The following is a 15,236-nucleotide window of genomic DNA, read 5'->3' on the forward strand; positions in this document are numbered from 1 at the left end:
TCGGTAGCATAAACCTAATTACAAGTCACACCGGGGGCTCTTTGGCTGTGGATCGTTCTTCCAATTTACACTGGATCAAAGATTGCTGGGCCACCGGCAATCTGCTTTTTTGCCTACTCAACTATTTTAGTCATGAAATGGTTTTACTATTTAGGGTTTTAAACAATCTCTGCAGGTGACACTGCAGAGATTTAGTCTCACAAACAATATCTTTCTGTTTGTCTGTCTATCTTTCTAACAACCATCTCTTTTCTTTTTTTTTCAGTACCCAGGGTATGTAGGGATGGTGGTAGTTTTTTCCTGCCTCGCCCTGTGCCCTCCATAGTCATTCAGCCAATGCTCACGTGACAGACAATTTGTGCTTCTGATGAAGTTAGACATTCTCTGTAATTAGGATAATCAGTGGATTTGCAGGAGAAATCTATTTTTAAAATATCCCTTTATCATGGTGTCTTTATTAATTTTAAAATGTTTATTTTCTGTTTTTGCCATACTTAGTTTCACATTATTTTTCCAAGTATCACCATGCTTGAACAAAATGTGCCAACGTGTCTTTTTATGCCTTTATGGAACTGAATTTTCAAACTTCTCATTCGACAGAACCTTGCACAATAAGCTGTATAGTGCTCAATTTATCTGCCTTAGACAGATGAATGACTGAGTCAGCTTTATTTGTAGAGGGACATTTGGTCCAAAGAGGCCTAAATATTCCAAAGCAGATGTTTACTAACTTTAGTGACTCTACTCTGGGGAAAAATGTGTTCCTTCTTTGTTTTTTAACATTTAGGTTGACTTTTACATTATTTTAATTATAATAATAATTATTATTTTAAGCAGCATAGAGTTCTTATGTTTTACTGATTTAGTGGCATACATCTCATATTAATTTGAACTCAGTGATTTGATTTTACAGTCATGTAGCATTTCCTTTAGTACTACATTTTGTAAATCATTTCTGCCTCTACCCTTGATTAAAAACCTCAGAAAACAAATGAGAGGGAAGAATATAAATTTAACATAACAAGGTACATATTCACAATAGGGAAAAAATGACAGAAACAGAAAAATAAAGAGAAAAAAATCATGTATAATCCAATCATTCAATCTATAGTTATTAAGAACTTTCTACAGTTTAGTATAGGATGTTTTATAATAAAATACAACCAGAAATGAGGCTGATTTTTGTTTTCCTAAACAGTATCTATATGATTTTGGATGGCTTCTACCAGAATGTCATCTAAAAATAGGTACTTTAATAAAGGCTGTTTTTGTCTGATCATGGCATTTTTGTGGCAAATGGCCTACTTTGATGCTGTTAAAGTTTCTCAGCTTCACTGGAGCGTGCTCAATTCATATTCCTCTACTATCTTATATGTTGAAGACAGTAAGCATCCATGGATGGATATAAACAAAGGTTTTTAGAAACAGGCTTGAGAAAATTTACGGATATAATATGGTCTAATTGATAAGACATGTGGGTCAGAACAGCAATTCAGCTAAATCTTTCTGTAAGGCAGGATTTATTTGTTATTCTTAATCATATCATTTAAAATTGTGCTATATCTGATACAAAATAAATGTATTATAATACCTAATTTTACCATATGTATCCCTAACAGTGTATCATTCACTTTTATTTTTTAGCTTTATGTAAGAAAAAACCATTGTATGGTATTATTTCTGTAACTTGCTTGCATCACACAAGTTTATTATAAGTTAAATTTGGGTTATTGAATATTACAGTTCATTTGTTTAACTGGTGAGTAATATCTATATGTAAATATTTCAGTGTATTTCTCCATTCTATGGTAAATGGACATTTAAACTACTTTTAGGTTTTTTTTTTTGTTTTTTTTTTTATAAAATTTTTTTTTATTTATTATGTTTATTTTTTGGCTGTGTCGGGTCTTTGTTTCTGTGTGAGGGCTTTCTCCAGTTGCGGCGAGTGGGGGCCACTCTTCATCGCAGTGCGCGGGCCTCTCACTATCGCGGCCTCTCTTGTTTCGGAGCAGAGGCTCCAGACGCTCAGGCTCAATAGTTGTGGCTCACGGGCCCAGCTGCTCCGCGGCATGTGGGATCTTCCCAGACCAGGGCTCGAACCCGTGTCCCCTGCACTGGCAGGCAGATTCTCAACCACTGCGCCACCAGGGAAGCCCCTAGGTTTTGATAGTTATGAATAATGCTTGCTACTATAAATACTCAGATAACATGATTCCTGGAACACATGTGCAAGAGTTTCTCTAAAGTATATATCTAGAAGTGTAACTGCTGGGTCAGTATACGCATATTCATTATTACATGATATTAACACACTGTTTTTCAAAGTGGTTTTACCATATATTTCTACCAACAGTATATATGAGATTCCAGTTCTCTACCTCTGAACACGTGAGATTGTCAAATTCTCAAAATTTGCTTATTTGGCGACATACACCAAGAGCCTGGAAAGGCCTTTCCTAGCCTTCATGAATTGGGCCTGGTGTCAACCAGCAGCTTTACCAGAAACTCGAGGTCTGTGTGATGCAGCAATGTTGGCTGCACCTGGAAAGCCCTTAAGTTCATGGGAGATGAAGGAAGGCACATCTGGGGACTCAAAGCACACTTCTTCCTTTATAGGAAGCACCTTGGCACACTAGAGGCTTGCCCCCTCAAAGGCTTTCCCCCTTAGTGCTGGTTCTGAGGGGTTAGCCAGCCCCTCTGAGAATGGAGGTTTGGAGAGAGAGAGCATGAGACTCCTAAGTCACAGCTCGGTCAATAGCCCAGGTTTTAAACGCAAGAGCTGAGAACAGTGTGTGGGTTGCAAATCTCTAGAAAAGGACCTTCCCTCACTCCCCTCAAAAAGAGGAGGGAGGGACTTCCCTGGTGGCGCAGTGGTTAAGAATCCGCCTGCCAATGAAGGGGACACGGGTTCGATCCCTGGTCTGGGAAGATCCCATGTGCCGCGGAGCAACTAAGCCCGTGCGCCACAACTACTGAGCCTGCGCTCTAGAGCCCACGAGCCACAACTACTGAGCCCGCACGCCACAACTACTGAAGCCCGCGCGCCTAGAGCCTGAGCTCCGCAACAAGAGAAGCCACCGCAATGAGAAGCCGGTGCACCGCAACGAAGGGTAGCCCCCGCTCGACGCAACTAGAGAAAGCCCGCGCACTGCAACGAAGACCCAATGCAGCCAAAAATAAAAATAAATAAAAAATAAATAAATTTAAAAAAAAAAAAAAAAAAGCAGAGGGAAATCAACCAGCCTCAAGAGCCGTGAGAGAGAAAGCAAGAACCTGAGGGTTTAGGAACCAATTCCGTCTCCTAGTTTGGTTTCTGGAAAGAAGCAAGCCAATATAGCAGCGACTGTCTACAACTTGGCTATAAGAATTCCCTGAGAAGCCACTGAGGAGAAAGTCTCCCAGATGACTAGCTTGGACTTGGGGATTCACTTAGGGAACGCCGGAAAGCTTTCCATTAGATAGAGATGGCTGTCAGAACCGTAGCTGACACGCATGCTTCCCAGCTGCCGAGGAATCTGTCCAAGCAGTTCCAAGACTGTAGCCAATTTGGTCAGAAGATCCTAGTAGCTCTCCCCCATGTGCTGAGGTGGACCTGCCTACCGCAGAGGAGCCTAGGAAAGTCCAGCCTCTGTTTCACTCGCCACCCTGAAACACTTACCCGACGCGGAGAAGGGTGGAAGAGGTGACTGTATCACCTTGAAGAAAGTGAAGTGAGGCGGCTGCCTGAGACCCAGAGCTGAATGTGACAGAGGATACAGGTTGAAATAATCAAGGCCTCCCTTCTTTCTGAGGATGCTGGGGTTTAATCTTCATGGGAGAAAATCAAAACATTTTACCTCCCCAGCAGAGATCATAGATGAGCTAATCTAGACGTCTGGGCAATTTCCAGGTAGAATGCATTTAGGCCTCCGTGTAGCCCATGGTGTTTAGCACCACCGATGTTTGTTCCTCCTGGCAAAGTTTCCTTTTTACATACATATTTACACACTTAAAAGCAGTTCAATGCCTGCTAGCTTGGCTCATACAGAAGAGGGTTAAAACTCTCACTGAGGAAAAACCAAAATGTGTCCAACTGTATAAAGGCCTCTTCCCTTGCAAGAAACAGGGAGACAGCTGATTTCCTCCCATTTTTCCTCTCTTTTGCAAAAGAAGTCTTAATTGTAAGTTCGTGTTGTAATTCGAAGACCCATTCTCAGGCCATTTTCCCCCTGACTCTAGCCGATGTTGGAGCTAGGCAGTGTTACAAAAGAAAGTCATTTTCTTCTTTTTCATAACTCCAGTATACCATATACAGTAGGAAGTCATATAGAATTAAGAACATAATACGTTACCATTTATAGAATAAAAGCACGTAGCTAAAAGAGCCACGTTATCCGAAAGGACAGGTACAAACTTACTGATAAGAGTTCTATAACCAGTTGATTCTTAGATATTATCTCCATTAGAAAACATTATCTCCATCTTCAAAATACAATACTTCAACCCTCTCCAGCCACTCTCAGATGTGTTTAATACTTAAGAGAATTCTTAGTGAGATTGTTGAAAATAGCTCTTATCAAGTTTTGTCTGTGTTTTGGAAGATTTTTTTGCTTTGCTTTACAGTTGGCTAAATGTAGGCCAAGTCTGACCACCATATTTATTACTTAAACCTCAAGTAATTATACACAACACCTCTTTGTCCTGTTACTGCCTTAACAATCTCAACCTTCCTTAAATCCCTGTTTGTCTAATAACATTGTCCCACCTGTTTTGTTTCTTTAGTCTCTGCCTTTCATTAACTCACTCTAAAGACACAGGTGTGCTTTTTATTCCATGCTGACCACCAATTTGGAAATGGACGATTTTTCTCCTAGCTCCCATTTCACTAATTTTACTTCTTATATTTCCTATTTAATTTTACTGTGCTTACTCCTTAGACTGACTGGTATGATCACATGTTTCTTCTTTTCCCTTCCTGTTAAATTAGCAGGTATATCGTTGACATACCCCATTTTGGAAGGGCTTTTTCTCAGGATGACCAGAGCAAAATGACACCAAGGAGGCATCTTAGGTGGGAATTCCTCTAACCCAGGCACAGAACATGTTCTGGAGTGGAGAGTTTTCCTGATTTACAGTCCCTTATTTCTCCTTTACCCTCTCACACAACATGGTAATCAGGGCAGGTTCCATTAAGAACACACACCTGTATCTATACCTCCAGGCGATCACATTAGGCATGGGTGAAAAACCAACCCCTGCATAAAGCAAGATTTCTAGTCAGGGAGCCATTTCTTACCTCCCGATTCAGAGGACCCTCACTAATATCAGGTTTAATATTTTGCTACAGTCATCCACGAGCCAACCCCTATTAACCAATCCTAACAAAACAGACATAGACAAACATGGACAAAGAAATCCAAAGTCTTAGGACTCAATCCTTTGAGTACCTCAGCAGCTGTAAACTTTTATATTGTCTCCCTTAGGGTGGGAATCTAACCCACAATCCTGAGAAGGTTATTAGACAACTTTAGGTGCTGGCACATTTTAACAATGTTACTCACCCGAAAGACATCTGATCCAGGAGCGGTTTCTTCTCTCAAAAGTGAAAGTAGCACCAAGGAGCCTGGAGGGCAGCAGTGGGAAGAAGCAACGTGACAGCTGACCCTCTAGACAAGTTTGGTCTGGGTGACGGCTCAGGGTGGGTGACGAGGGCCTGCGCTCTGCCAGGGGCTGCGGTGCCTTTGGCAGGCAGTCATGAGATTTACATCCCTCTGTGGTGACCGACATTGCTACCGAGCAAGGGCTCCTTGCCCGATGCGCACAGAAGCCAATACCAAGGCGCCGGCTTTTGAGAAAATAAAAGCTCTACTGCGAGATCGACTGGCAAGGAAACAGGAAGCAAGGCTCTCACATCTGTCTTCTCCATCCAGGGCTCGGGGTGAAGTTTAGGGGATTAGGGAAATTTCAAACTTGGAAGCTGATTGGCTAGTCTTGAATTAGTCCATATAAGCTCCCTCTGTGGCTGGGAGCCAGATTTTCCTTGTTGAAGAACTTCTCATTTCATAAAAGCCTCAACACGTCTATTCTTTGAGTTCCATAGACTGAAGATTCTCGGCTCTGGGGTTATCCTGGACACATGGGTTCCTGTCTTGCACATGCCCAGGGCTGTCTGTAAAATAACTCAAGGTCTGATTAATCAGCATCCTCTTGAAGGATGCAAAACCAGTTTAAGCTGGTCAATGTTTTACATGCTGTTAAATTTAACGAGAACAATGTTATTTTTCCTATTATAAACAGTATCTTTTTAAAATTTGTTGTTAGCACATCAAACTATAACTGATCTTAACTGCATGGCTAAACTTTTTTATTAATTATAAAACATTTTATATTGATCTTCACTAAATTGATGAACTCATTCATTATAATCATTTACATATAGACTCCTTTATATTTTCTTTATTCACAATCATGTCACCTGCTGCTAATAACGGTTATTTTTTTCCTCTTTTTCAATCCTTACATCATTTATTTATTTATTTATTTTCATCTTACTGCACATTGTTCAATGGAAGTAACAGATCTAGGTCTGAGTCACTACCTCAGTCTAATATTGATATCTGCATAAGGGCAATTTTGGTTTTGACCTAGCTTATAGCTAAACAATAGAGATTCTGGTTTTAGCTCTGATTTATTCTTAATTTACTTTTATCTTACAGTGTTTCTTTACTGTCCATGAGTACAGTAATGAAGTAACATATGTTTTCTGTCATTTCTAGATATTTTAAAGCCAGATATCAAGTTTTCAATGTATCTGATACACAGTACTGACAGTAGATATAGGTCCATGCAAATAACTTTGGTGAAAAGAATTCTTTCTGACAATAATTTTTTTTCTAACAAAAATGATCTCTTCCTTAGGAACTGGTGTGCTTATGTACATACCAGATTATCTCCAACAGTGATACTGGACAACCAAGTCACTTATGTTCCAACTGGCAGAGGGCCCTGTGTCTGGACCAGTGGATCCTGTCCTCAGAGGTATGTAATATTTCTTGAAAATACCCACTTTTTTTTTTTTTTTTTTTTTTTTTTAATTTATTTTTATTTATTTATGGCTGTGTTGGGTCTTCATTTCTGTGCGAGGGCTTTCTCTAGTTGTGGCAAGCGGGGGCCACTCTTCATCGCGGTGCGCGGGCCTCTCACTATCGCAGCCTCTCTTGTTGCGGAGCACAGGCTCCAGTCGCGCAGGCTCAGTAGTTGTGGCTCACGGGCTTAGTTGCTCCGCGGCATGTGGGATCTTCCCAGACCAGGGCTCGAACCCGTGTCCCCTGCATTGGCAAGCAGATTCTCAACCACTGCGCCACCAGGGAAGCCCAATACCCACTTCTTGTACCATAGTCATGTGTGGCCTGGAATATATAGAGAAAGTTAATCATGCCAGGTACACATAAGTATAGTAGGGTCAGTGTAGGGTCATCACATTAAACTGGAAGTATGATCTTAAATAAGTTAAAATGAAGAAACTAATTATACTTGCCTCATGTGGGTGTTTTTAGAATATGTGAGATAAATGGAGTAATATGTTTAGCCTAGTGCCTGGTACTCTGTGAGTCTTCAGTGAGCGTTAACTCAAGTTTGTTTCTATTTTTACTATTACTATTACTTTTATTCTATGATCTGACCAACAATCCTGTCCTTTAATTCCATTAAATTCATACACAGTTTTAAAGGGCTATTGATAATTTCCCTTTCATACTAGGCCAAAGAGAAGTCCATAACTTTGCAAGCCACTAATTGCTATTATGCATGGTAAAGCAGCTAAGTAGGGCCTTTCTTCTTGTGTCTATTGTAATGACTTATTTAGGGTTTTTGTTTTAATTATCTAATTGTCCTAAAATGTGGGGCTGAGTCATTGATAAATTCTCTGAATTCATACAGTCACAGTAGCTCAGCTGGGGGTGTTTCAGGAACGCCTGCAATAAAAACTAAAATTGTCATTCAGGCCATGATGCCTAATGTTATACAAATAGTCATACAAGTAACTCAGGCAGTGAATCTGACACATTGGCAATCTGGAACAGTGTGCAATAAGGATATATAAAATCAAGGTGTTTCGTAGTCCCTAAAGGAATAGCTAGGGCTCATGGTCCAGAGAGCTAAGCATGTCTTAGGGATTTGGGAGAGGTGAGCTCCAGTTCTGTCTCTGGCATTTACTCCCTTTGTGACAATTTCCTAGTCAACCTGAGATACAAAGAACGCACTGTTAATTCTTTAGTAATGAGACTATTACCAGAGTAACCTCCATCATACTGCCCTTCTGAGTTCAAGGTGAGCTTTTTTCTCTCTATAAACAAACTAGAAATAGGTATCTTTATTCTCATTTCTTATCTTTCTCTGCATTTGAATGGCTCTCTCCATGCACTCACTATTTCAGTGCATGTGCAATGTTTGTCACTTTTTCTTTCTGTCTGAGACACATACACCTGCAATCCAGTTTGCCAAAGCAGGAACATTGAGTCCAATAATAATGCAACTAACCACTTGAGTTCACCCTAATAAACTCTAAAGAACCCTTTCCAAACTACCTTACTTCCTGTTTAGCACTAGCTGTTGGACTAGATATGATATTTCACTGGACAGAGTTATTTGCTGAGTATAATTTACAGAAATAAACACAGATGAATGATTAGCCTACCTTCAGAGATGGAAGGAGTCTTACAGTTCATTTTAAAATTGAGGTATAGGGCTTCCCTGGTGGCGCAGTGGTTGAGAGTCTGCCTGCCAATGCAGGGGACACGGGCTCGAGCCCTGGTCTGGGAAGATCCCACATGCCGCGGAGCAACTAGGCCCGTGAGCCACAACTACTGAGCCTGCGCGTCTGGAGCCTGTGCTCTGCAACAAGAGAGGCTGAGATAGTGAAAGGCCCGTGCACCGCGATGAAGAGTGACCCCCGCTCGCCGCAACTAGAGAAAGCCCTCGCACAGAAACGAAGACCCAACACAGCCATAAATAAATAAATAAATAAGAAAATACACATAATCAACCATTAGGAATAAAAGATATGAAAATATTTTTAAAAATTGAGGAATAATTTCACACATAATTAATTGTCCATCAGGTTATAGCAGAGACTAAAACCCAGTCTGTTATAATACATAATCCATGAGAGTGACAACTGTTGTCTCCACATAGTCATACGTAACAAACTCTAGATAATTATAGGAGAGGCTAACCCATGCAGAGTGGATTAAAATCCTAGCTCGATAACTTTTAGATGTGGGACTTTCAGCAAGTGTTCCATCTCTCTGTTCCTCAGGTTCCTCGTCAGCAAGTCAAGATAACAATAGTACTTTCCTCATAGAACTAATGTGAGGATTAAACAAGATAATACATACCCATTTCATAGAATCATTTGATAGATATTAGCTAAATATTGAAGTCATGGGGATAAGAATAATATGGCCAAATTGTATTTATGATTTACATTTACATACATAAGGCCTGCAATTTAGGGCCATTCACTTCTTATATTGATTGTTAATTTGATATGTTATAGTTTCTTCATTTCCCTTTCATGGTTTCTTCTCAAAAACAACATTTTCTCATGTTAGATCTTTTTCCCTCCCCCACCTCCCTCTCAGAGAAATACTATATGAGAGAAATAATAGGTAGTACAATTTAAAAACTTGAGATATGAGAAAGCGCAGGTTGAAATCACAGTGGAATATCTAATTTGTTTTGAGTTATTTGATATTGATCTGGAGGAAAACAGATTCTTTTAACTATAATGATATAAGAAATAAGAACTAAAAAAATTATTCCCATAAACTATTTAAAAATTAGAACTAAAATAAGTTTTAACATTGGTTTAGTGAAAAGCATTATCAAGGGAAAAGTTATAGTATCTTTAGAAAACATAATGATAGGTATAAATTTAAAATACCAAAGAGTATAAACCTTAATGCTTTTTGTAATGTACTTAAGGAAATCTGTTTGACAATAATATTGATGATGAAGATTATTATAATAAGAAGAAGAACAGATAACACTTACTGAACGCTTATTTTTTTTTTAAATATTTACTTATTTATTTGGTTGCATGGTGTCTTAGTTGCGGCAGGTGGGCTCCTTAGTTGTGACATGCGGGCTCCTTAGTTGTGGCATGCAAACTCTTAACTGCACCATGCATGTGGGATCTGCTGACCAGGGATCGAACCTGTGCCCCCTGCATTGGGAATGTAGAGTCTTATCCACTGCACCACCAGGGAAGTCCCTGAATGCTTATTATTATATTCCAGGTATCATCCCAAACACTTTTATTCCAGTTGATAATTTAATGTGAGACAAATAATCTGTTTTCCCCCAACTGCTCTCCTCTCTAGATCTCAGAAGATATCAAATCCTGTGTACAGGATACAACATAAAATTGTTACCTCATTAGAATGGAAGTGCTGTCCTGGATTCAGTGGACCAAAATGTCAGTTAGAAGGTATATTCTAATATTAATTTCATAATAACAATGAGAAGCATAAAACTTCTAAAGAATAAGCAACTGATTCCAGTGAAAAAAAGAGTTGCAATTTATCTTTTGAACAAAGTTAATTAACATGTAGCCAAACTATCAAGACTGTTACTTTCTTCGAGCTTCCTAATTTAGTAGCTGTGATATCTCATAAGCTATCCTTTAACGTCTCTCATCATTTTTATGTTGGTTTCACAGGATGAATAATTGGAGCCCTGACTACATATCTTACTGTTTCTTAGCTATATGGCATAGACACATACCTTGTTAAAATATCAGAAATCCTAATTGTATGTTTTTAAATGAACTGTCATTAGAAGTGACCCTATGTAAAAATAAGATTACCCTCTAGTTTTGTTCCAGTTCAGTTATTTGAAATAATATTGTCTATAAATGAAATTCAGTTGCAAAGAATATACCGATATGACATGAATAATTCTGCTTTTAAAAAAATATCCTAATGGAGCCATTTTTTCAACAGATTTTAAGGATTTTCTGGTGGCGAGGCTGATCAAATACATGGTAACCTGCTGTGACCTAACATCCATGTGACTATTATTTTGCTTTGGACTTTAAACAGGTTTCCTTTGAAAAATAAGATATGGCATCAGCATACATATTTTAAATGAATGAATATTACAAGGAAGGCTATTAGCCATAGTGGGGAATTCAATCAGCAGTGTAAGAGACTCTGATTAAAAATTAATGTAAGTGTGGAGAAACCATTATGATTCACATTTTAAAAAAAAGGAAGTTGTAATATAAAAGCTCTAGGAAACCTGCAGTTTAGTTAAGGATATTATATATGGTTCTTCTAGCCCATTCGTTGAGAATCTATAGGCAAATTTCACTGTAACGCTATTTATTCTGGATATGGCCTTAATTTCAAAGATGTTATAAAAATTTAATACATTTCCAGAGTACAGCATGAATATGCACTTCATTTATAACCAGGTAAAATAAAGTTTTAAACAAAATATCATCTATACCAAAAATATTTGCAAACAAGATACTTTACCATATTCTAAAAAAAAAAAAAACTCCAAATATGATCCTGCTTTCAAAGGATTTCTAATTTCCATGAGGTGCACAGATATACTCACAGTGGTAAAACATAGTTGTTTATAGTCTGTGTATGTCAGACGGTTATGAGTTCTGGAGAGTATTTAGAATTATATTTCTAAAGTTTAAGATTAATTTTTATATTTCTCTCCTTATGAAAAAGGATTATTAATTCCATGATCATTTCTTAAATATTCAGTGTTTGTTCGCAATATACCCTTCTAGAAATTTCGAATGTCGTTCCACACCCTGTCGTACATAAGGGACAGACAGCAAAGTCTGTATGTCAACGAATGTCATGGTGTCCAGCTGATGAAGACTGTGCTGCTTCACGCTTCTTTCTTTTACACCTGCTAATCGATTATTAATCACTATGATGGACTGTATATGCCTAGGAGGGAAAAACATAGAATTCCATCATTATAAATATACACACAAGAAACAAGACTGGTTGACAGTTTTGAATACCTGCTATGTACTATTTTTCCCTTTTTTGAAAAAGTATTATATGAAATATTTAAATGGAATTCAAACAGTTTAGCTTTGATTGCTTACTAACACCTCATGTTCTAATGGAAGCAACCTGTGGATATCTTTAATACTGGATTCACAAATCGTTATCTTGAATCCCCATTAACAAAAATGTCCCAGAACAGTTCTATGACTTTCTGTCACAATACTGTAACTAGAATTACTCATAATTCAGTTATCTGCTGATTAAGCTGCTGTGGGAAGGACTTCTTTCTATTGAAATCTATGGTAGGAATAATTTTCTGATAGCAGATATGCCCACTGTGTCATTTTGTCATACAATCAACTCTAATACAACTGTGATTCCAAAAGAACCTACTGTTGCTCCCTACGATATCCTGACCATCCTAGTCTTCACTTTTATTGAAGTACATAAAAGCTGTTGAATGTTTTATTACTGCAATTGATGCACTGGTAGTATCAAGAGCTACTGAGTCTCTTTGTCCCTTGAACCATTCTTCATTATCTCATCTATCCTTGGAGCAGCGGGTGGGGAGGTGCACATATTTTCCTTCTGATTCCTACCCAATTATGTGCCAAGGTCCCCCTCCCCTCTTCATCACACTTTATATATGTGCCAGCAGTCTTTTATTCTTATGTGGGAGAGAAAATTGTCAGGTTTCCTTTGACAGCACTCTCTACACTGTCTCATATGACAAGCAGCTCCAAATATGGCAAGAATAATCAGTGTGGCTGATGCATTCTTTAAATCTCTTCAGAGCCCTCAAGGGTTTGGAAAACCTGGTCATGTAGCTACCGTGATAATTACTTCAGTGCTAGTCCTTTACAACAAGAGGAAATTATTGTATTCACAGAAAATTTGTGAACTATTACATGAATTTCACAACTCCCTGTTTCCCCAACAAGTTTCCTCCCCACAACAAAATTAATTTCATAATAGAAAAAGTAACAATTTTAATTTAAATTGCAGCAGGGAGGTCTTTTTAAGTATACAAAAAAATCAATAGATCAGGAATAAAATGGAATTGCTGGCAACTGTACTCTTGTTTATTTCTCCTCCTTCACTTTCTAACCCTCTCTTTTTCTTTTTCTGTCTCTCTCTCTCTCTCTCCATAGACCCAACCCCAATCTGTTCGGAAAGGATGTTGTGATTCAAAATTCGGGTCCAAAGAATTTGAAAAAGAACAGATCCATGTATATATATAACTGAATCACTTTGCTGTACACCTGACACTAACACAACATTGTTAATCACCTATACTCCAATATAAAATAAAGAGTTAAAAAAGAATCCATGGGGCAATTATTCCTGTTGTCTTATTCTCCAATATGCTGTTTATAATATTACTAACCCTCCACACATGCTCTTTTTGCTGCAACTCAGATAATCAAAATTCTGGTAATAAGTTCTAGATCAGTTTATTAGAAACATTAGTCATACTGTCAAGAAGAAACTAAGTTTTAAGAAGTCTAAGTGAATAGAGTTTTGCTGGGAAAAAAAGGAGCATTAAGTCCAATGGCAAAATAACAGTTTTTATATATTTTACATTTGTTATATCTTTTTGAGGGTCAATGAGTTTGTCTCAGAAAGGGAGATAGATTTGTGATATGGTATGCGAGAAATTTTTTTGAAATGTCAGTAACAACATACTTTTTAAGCCAATTTTATAAAAGTGCAATAATTTGCTTTTCCAGTAGATGTCTCTAAAATGTTCTAAAGTAGTACAAGGAAATTGTGGCTTTGCTCTAATGACACAAAGTACAGGAATTTAAGTTCAAATAATGTTAGATCAGAGAGGAGGAAAAAAAAAAACTTCTTTGCAAATCTGTTTTTAAAAAATCCAGTCAGCATACAGTATTTGTTTTTCTCTTTCTGACTTACTTCACCCTGTATGACAGACTCTAGGTCCATCCACCTCACTACAAATAACTCAATTTCATTTCTTTTTATGGCTGAGTAATATTCCATTGTATATATGTGCCACATGGAAAGCAGCTTCATAGCACAGGGAGATCAGCTTGATGCTTTGTGACCGCCTAGAGGGGCGGGATAGGGTAGATGGGAGGGAGACGCAAGAGGGAAGGGATATGGGGATATATGTATACGTATAGCTGATTCACTTTGTTATACAGCAGAAACTAACACAACATTGTAAAGTGATTATACTCCAATAAAGATGTTAAAAAAAATAAAAAAACAAAAAACAAAACAAAAGAAAATCTAGTCAGCTTTAATCAGATCCTCTATGTAGGGAAAAGGTATTTTATAAAATTGTGCTTTATAAAATCTATCACAGTTATTATGAATGTTAAAAAATGCAATTATGCAGTAATTGGAATAAACTAACCCTGCCATATGTTATGAATATATAAAAATATTTCATTTCACAAGTGTGCACTAATTCAATAAATTATGTAAGAGCTATTGTAACTAACATTTTAAATATGGGGCTTCTCTAGTAAGATTATTTTAAATATTACTCCAATTACTATGCCATAAAAGTTATAATATTTAAAACAGAAAAAACCCTGTATTTCTTATATTTTTGCATATCTGGTTCTCCTCGGTGGTGATTAATGCTTTCCTCTTTGAAAAAGAACATTACCTCCTTAATTTCAAAGATGTAGGCATCTTGCTCAATAAAATTATGATACATTTAGTCAAAAAACACCAGGGACCTTTGTTGCATAAAACTGCATTCTACTGTTAAACTACTAAATCTCGGTAAATCTTTACATATGTACTGAACATCATCATGCAAGCATTCAGTTGATATCAAAGAATCAGCTGGAAACCAGTCTTGTCAAGCCACATAGGAAAGTTTCTGTTTCTAAGGCAGAGAGAGCAAGCTTCCTCATTACTGAGTTGCCATTAATGACTTCCACGATATGCCTCAAAGGCCTGGAAGGAAAAAAAAAAAACTCACAAATAATACCTGTCTAATTAAAAAAAAGAAAGGAAGAAAAAGCACCTAATAAGAAAACGGTTGCTCTTGACACTTGCTGACCTTGCTTCTCTAAGTCCTTGATCCACCAAGATCAGAGTTTCTAGTGCAAGGAGAAAAGAGTAATTGTATTGGGAGAAGAGAAAAAAGAAATCCAATTTTTAAAATATATTGAATTTTTTTAAAAATGAGAAGTCCATAAAGATCTCTGGAAATTATTTGACTTAAATAAATGC

At 37.6% G+C, this 15,236-nt stretch overlaps 1 protein-coding gene across 1 annotated transcript in view; it reads left to right on the forward strand.

Moving 5' to 3' along the window:
* MMRN1 (multimerin 1) overlaps positions 1-15,236 on the forward strand; it is a 59,732-nt gene that overhangs the window by 9,907 nt on the left and 34,589 nt on the right. Inside the window, exons 2-3 of the mRNA XM_036854020.1 lie at positions 6,898-7,017; positions 10,362-10,468. Coding sequence (XP_036709915.1) covers positions 6,898-7,017; positions 10,362-10,468 — 227 coding nt within the window. The remainder of the gene's footprint in view (positions 1-6,897; positions 7,018-10,361; positions 10,469-15,236) is intronic.

Source organism: Balaenoptera musculus, chromosome 5 (assembly GCF_009873245.2).
Source record: "Balaenoptera musculus isolate JJ_BM4_2016_0621 chromosome 5, mBalMus1.pri.v3, whole genome shotgun sequence".
NCBI lineage: Eukaryota > Metazoa > Chordata > Mammalia > Artiodactyla > Balaenopteridae > Balaenoptera > Balaenoptera musculus.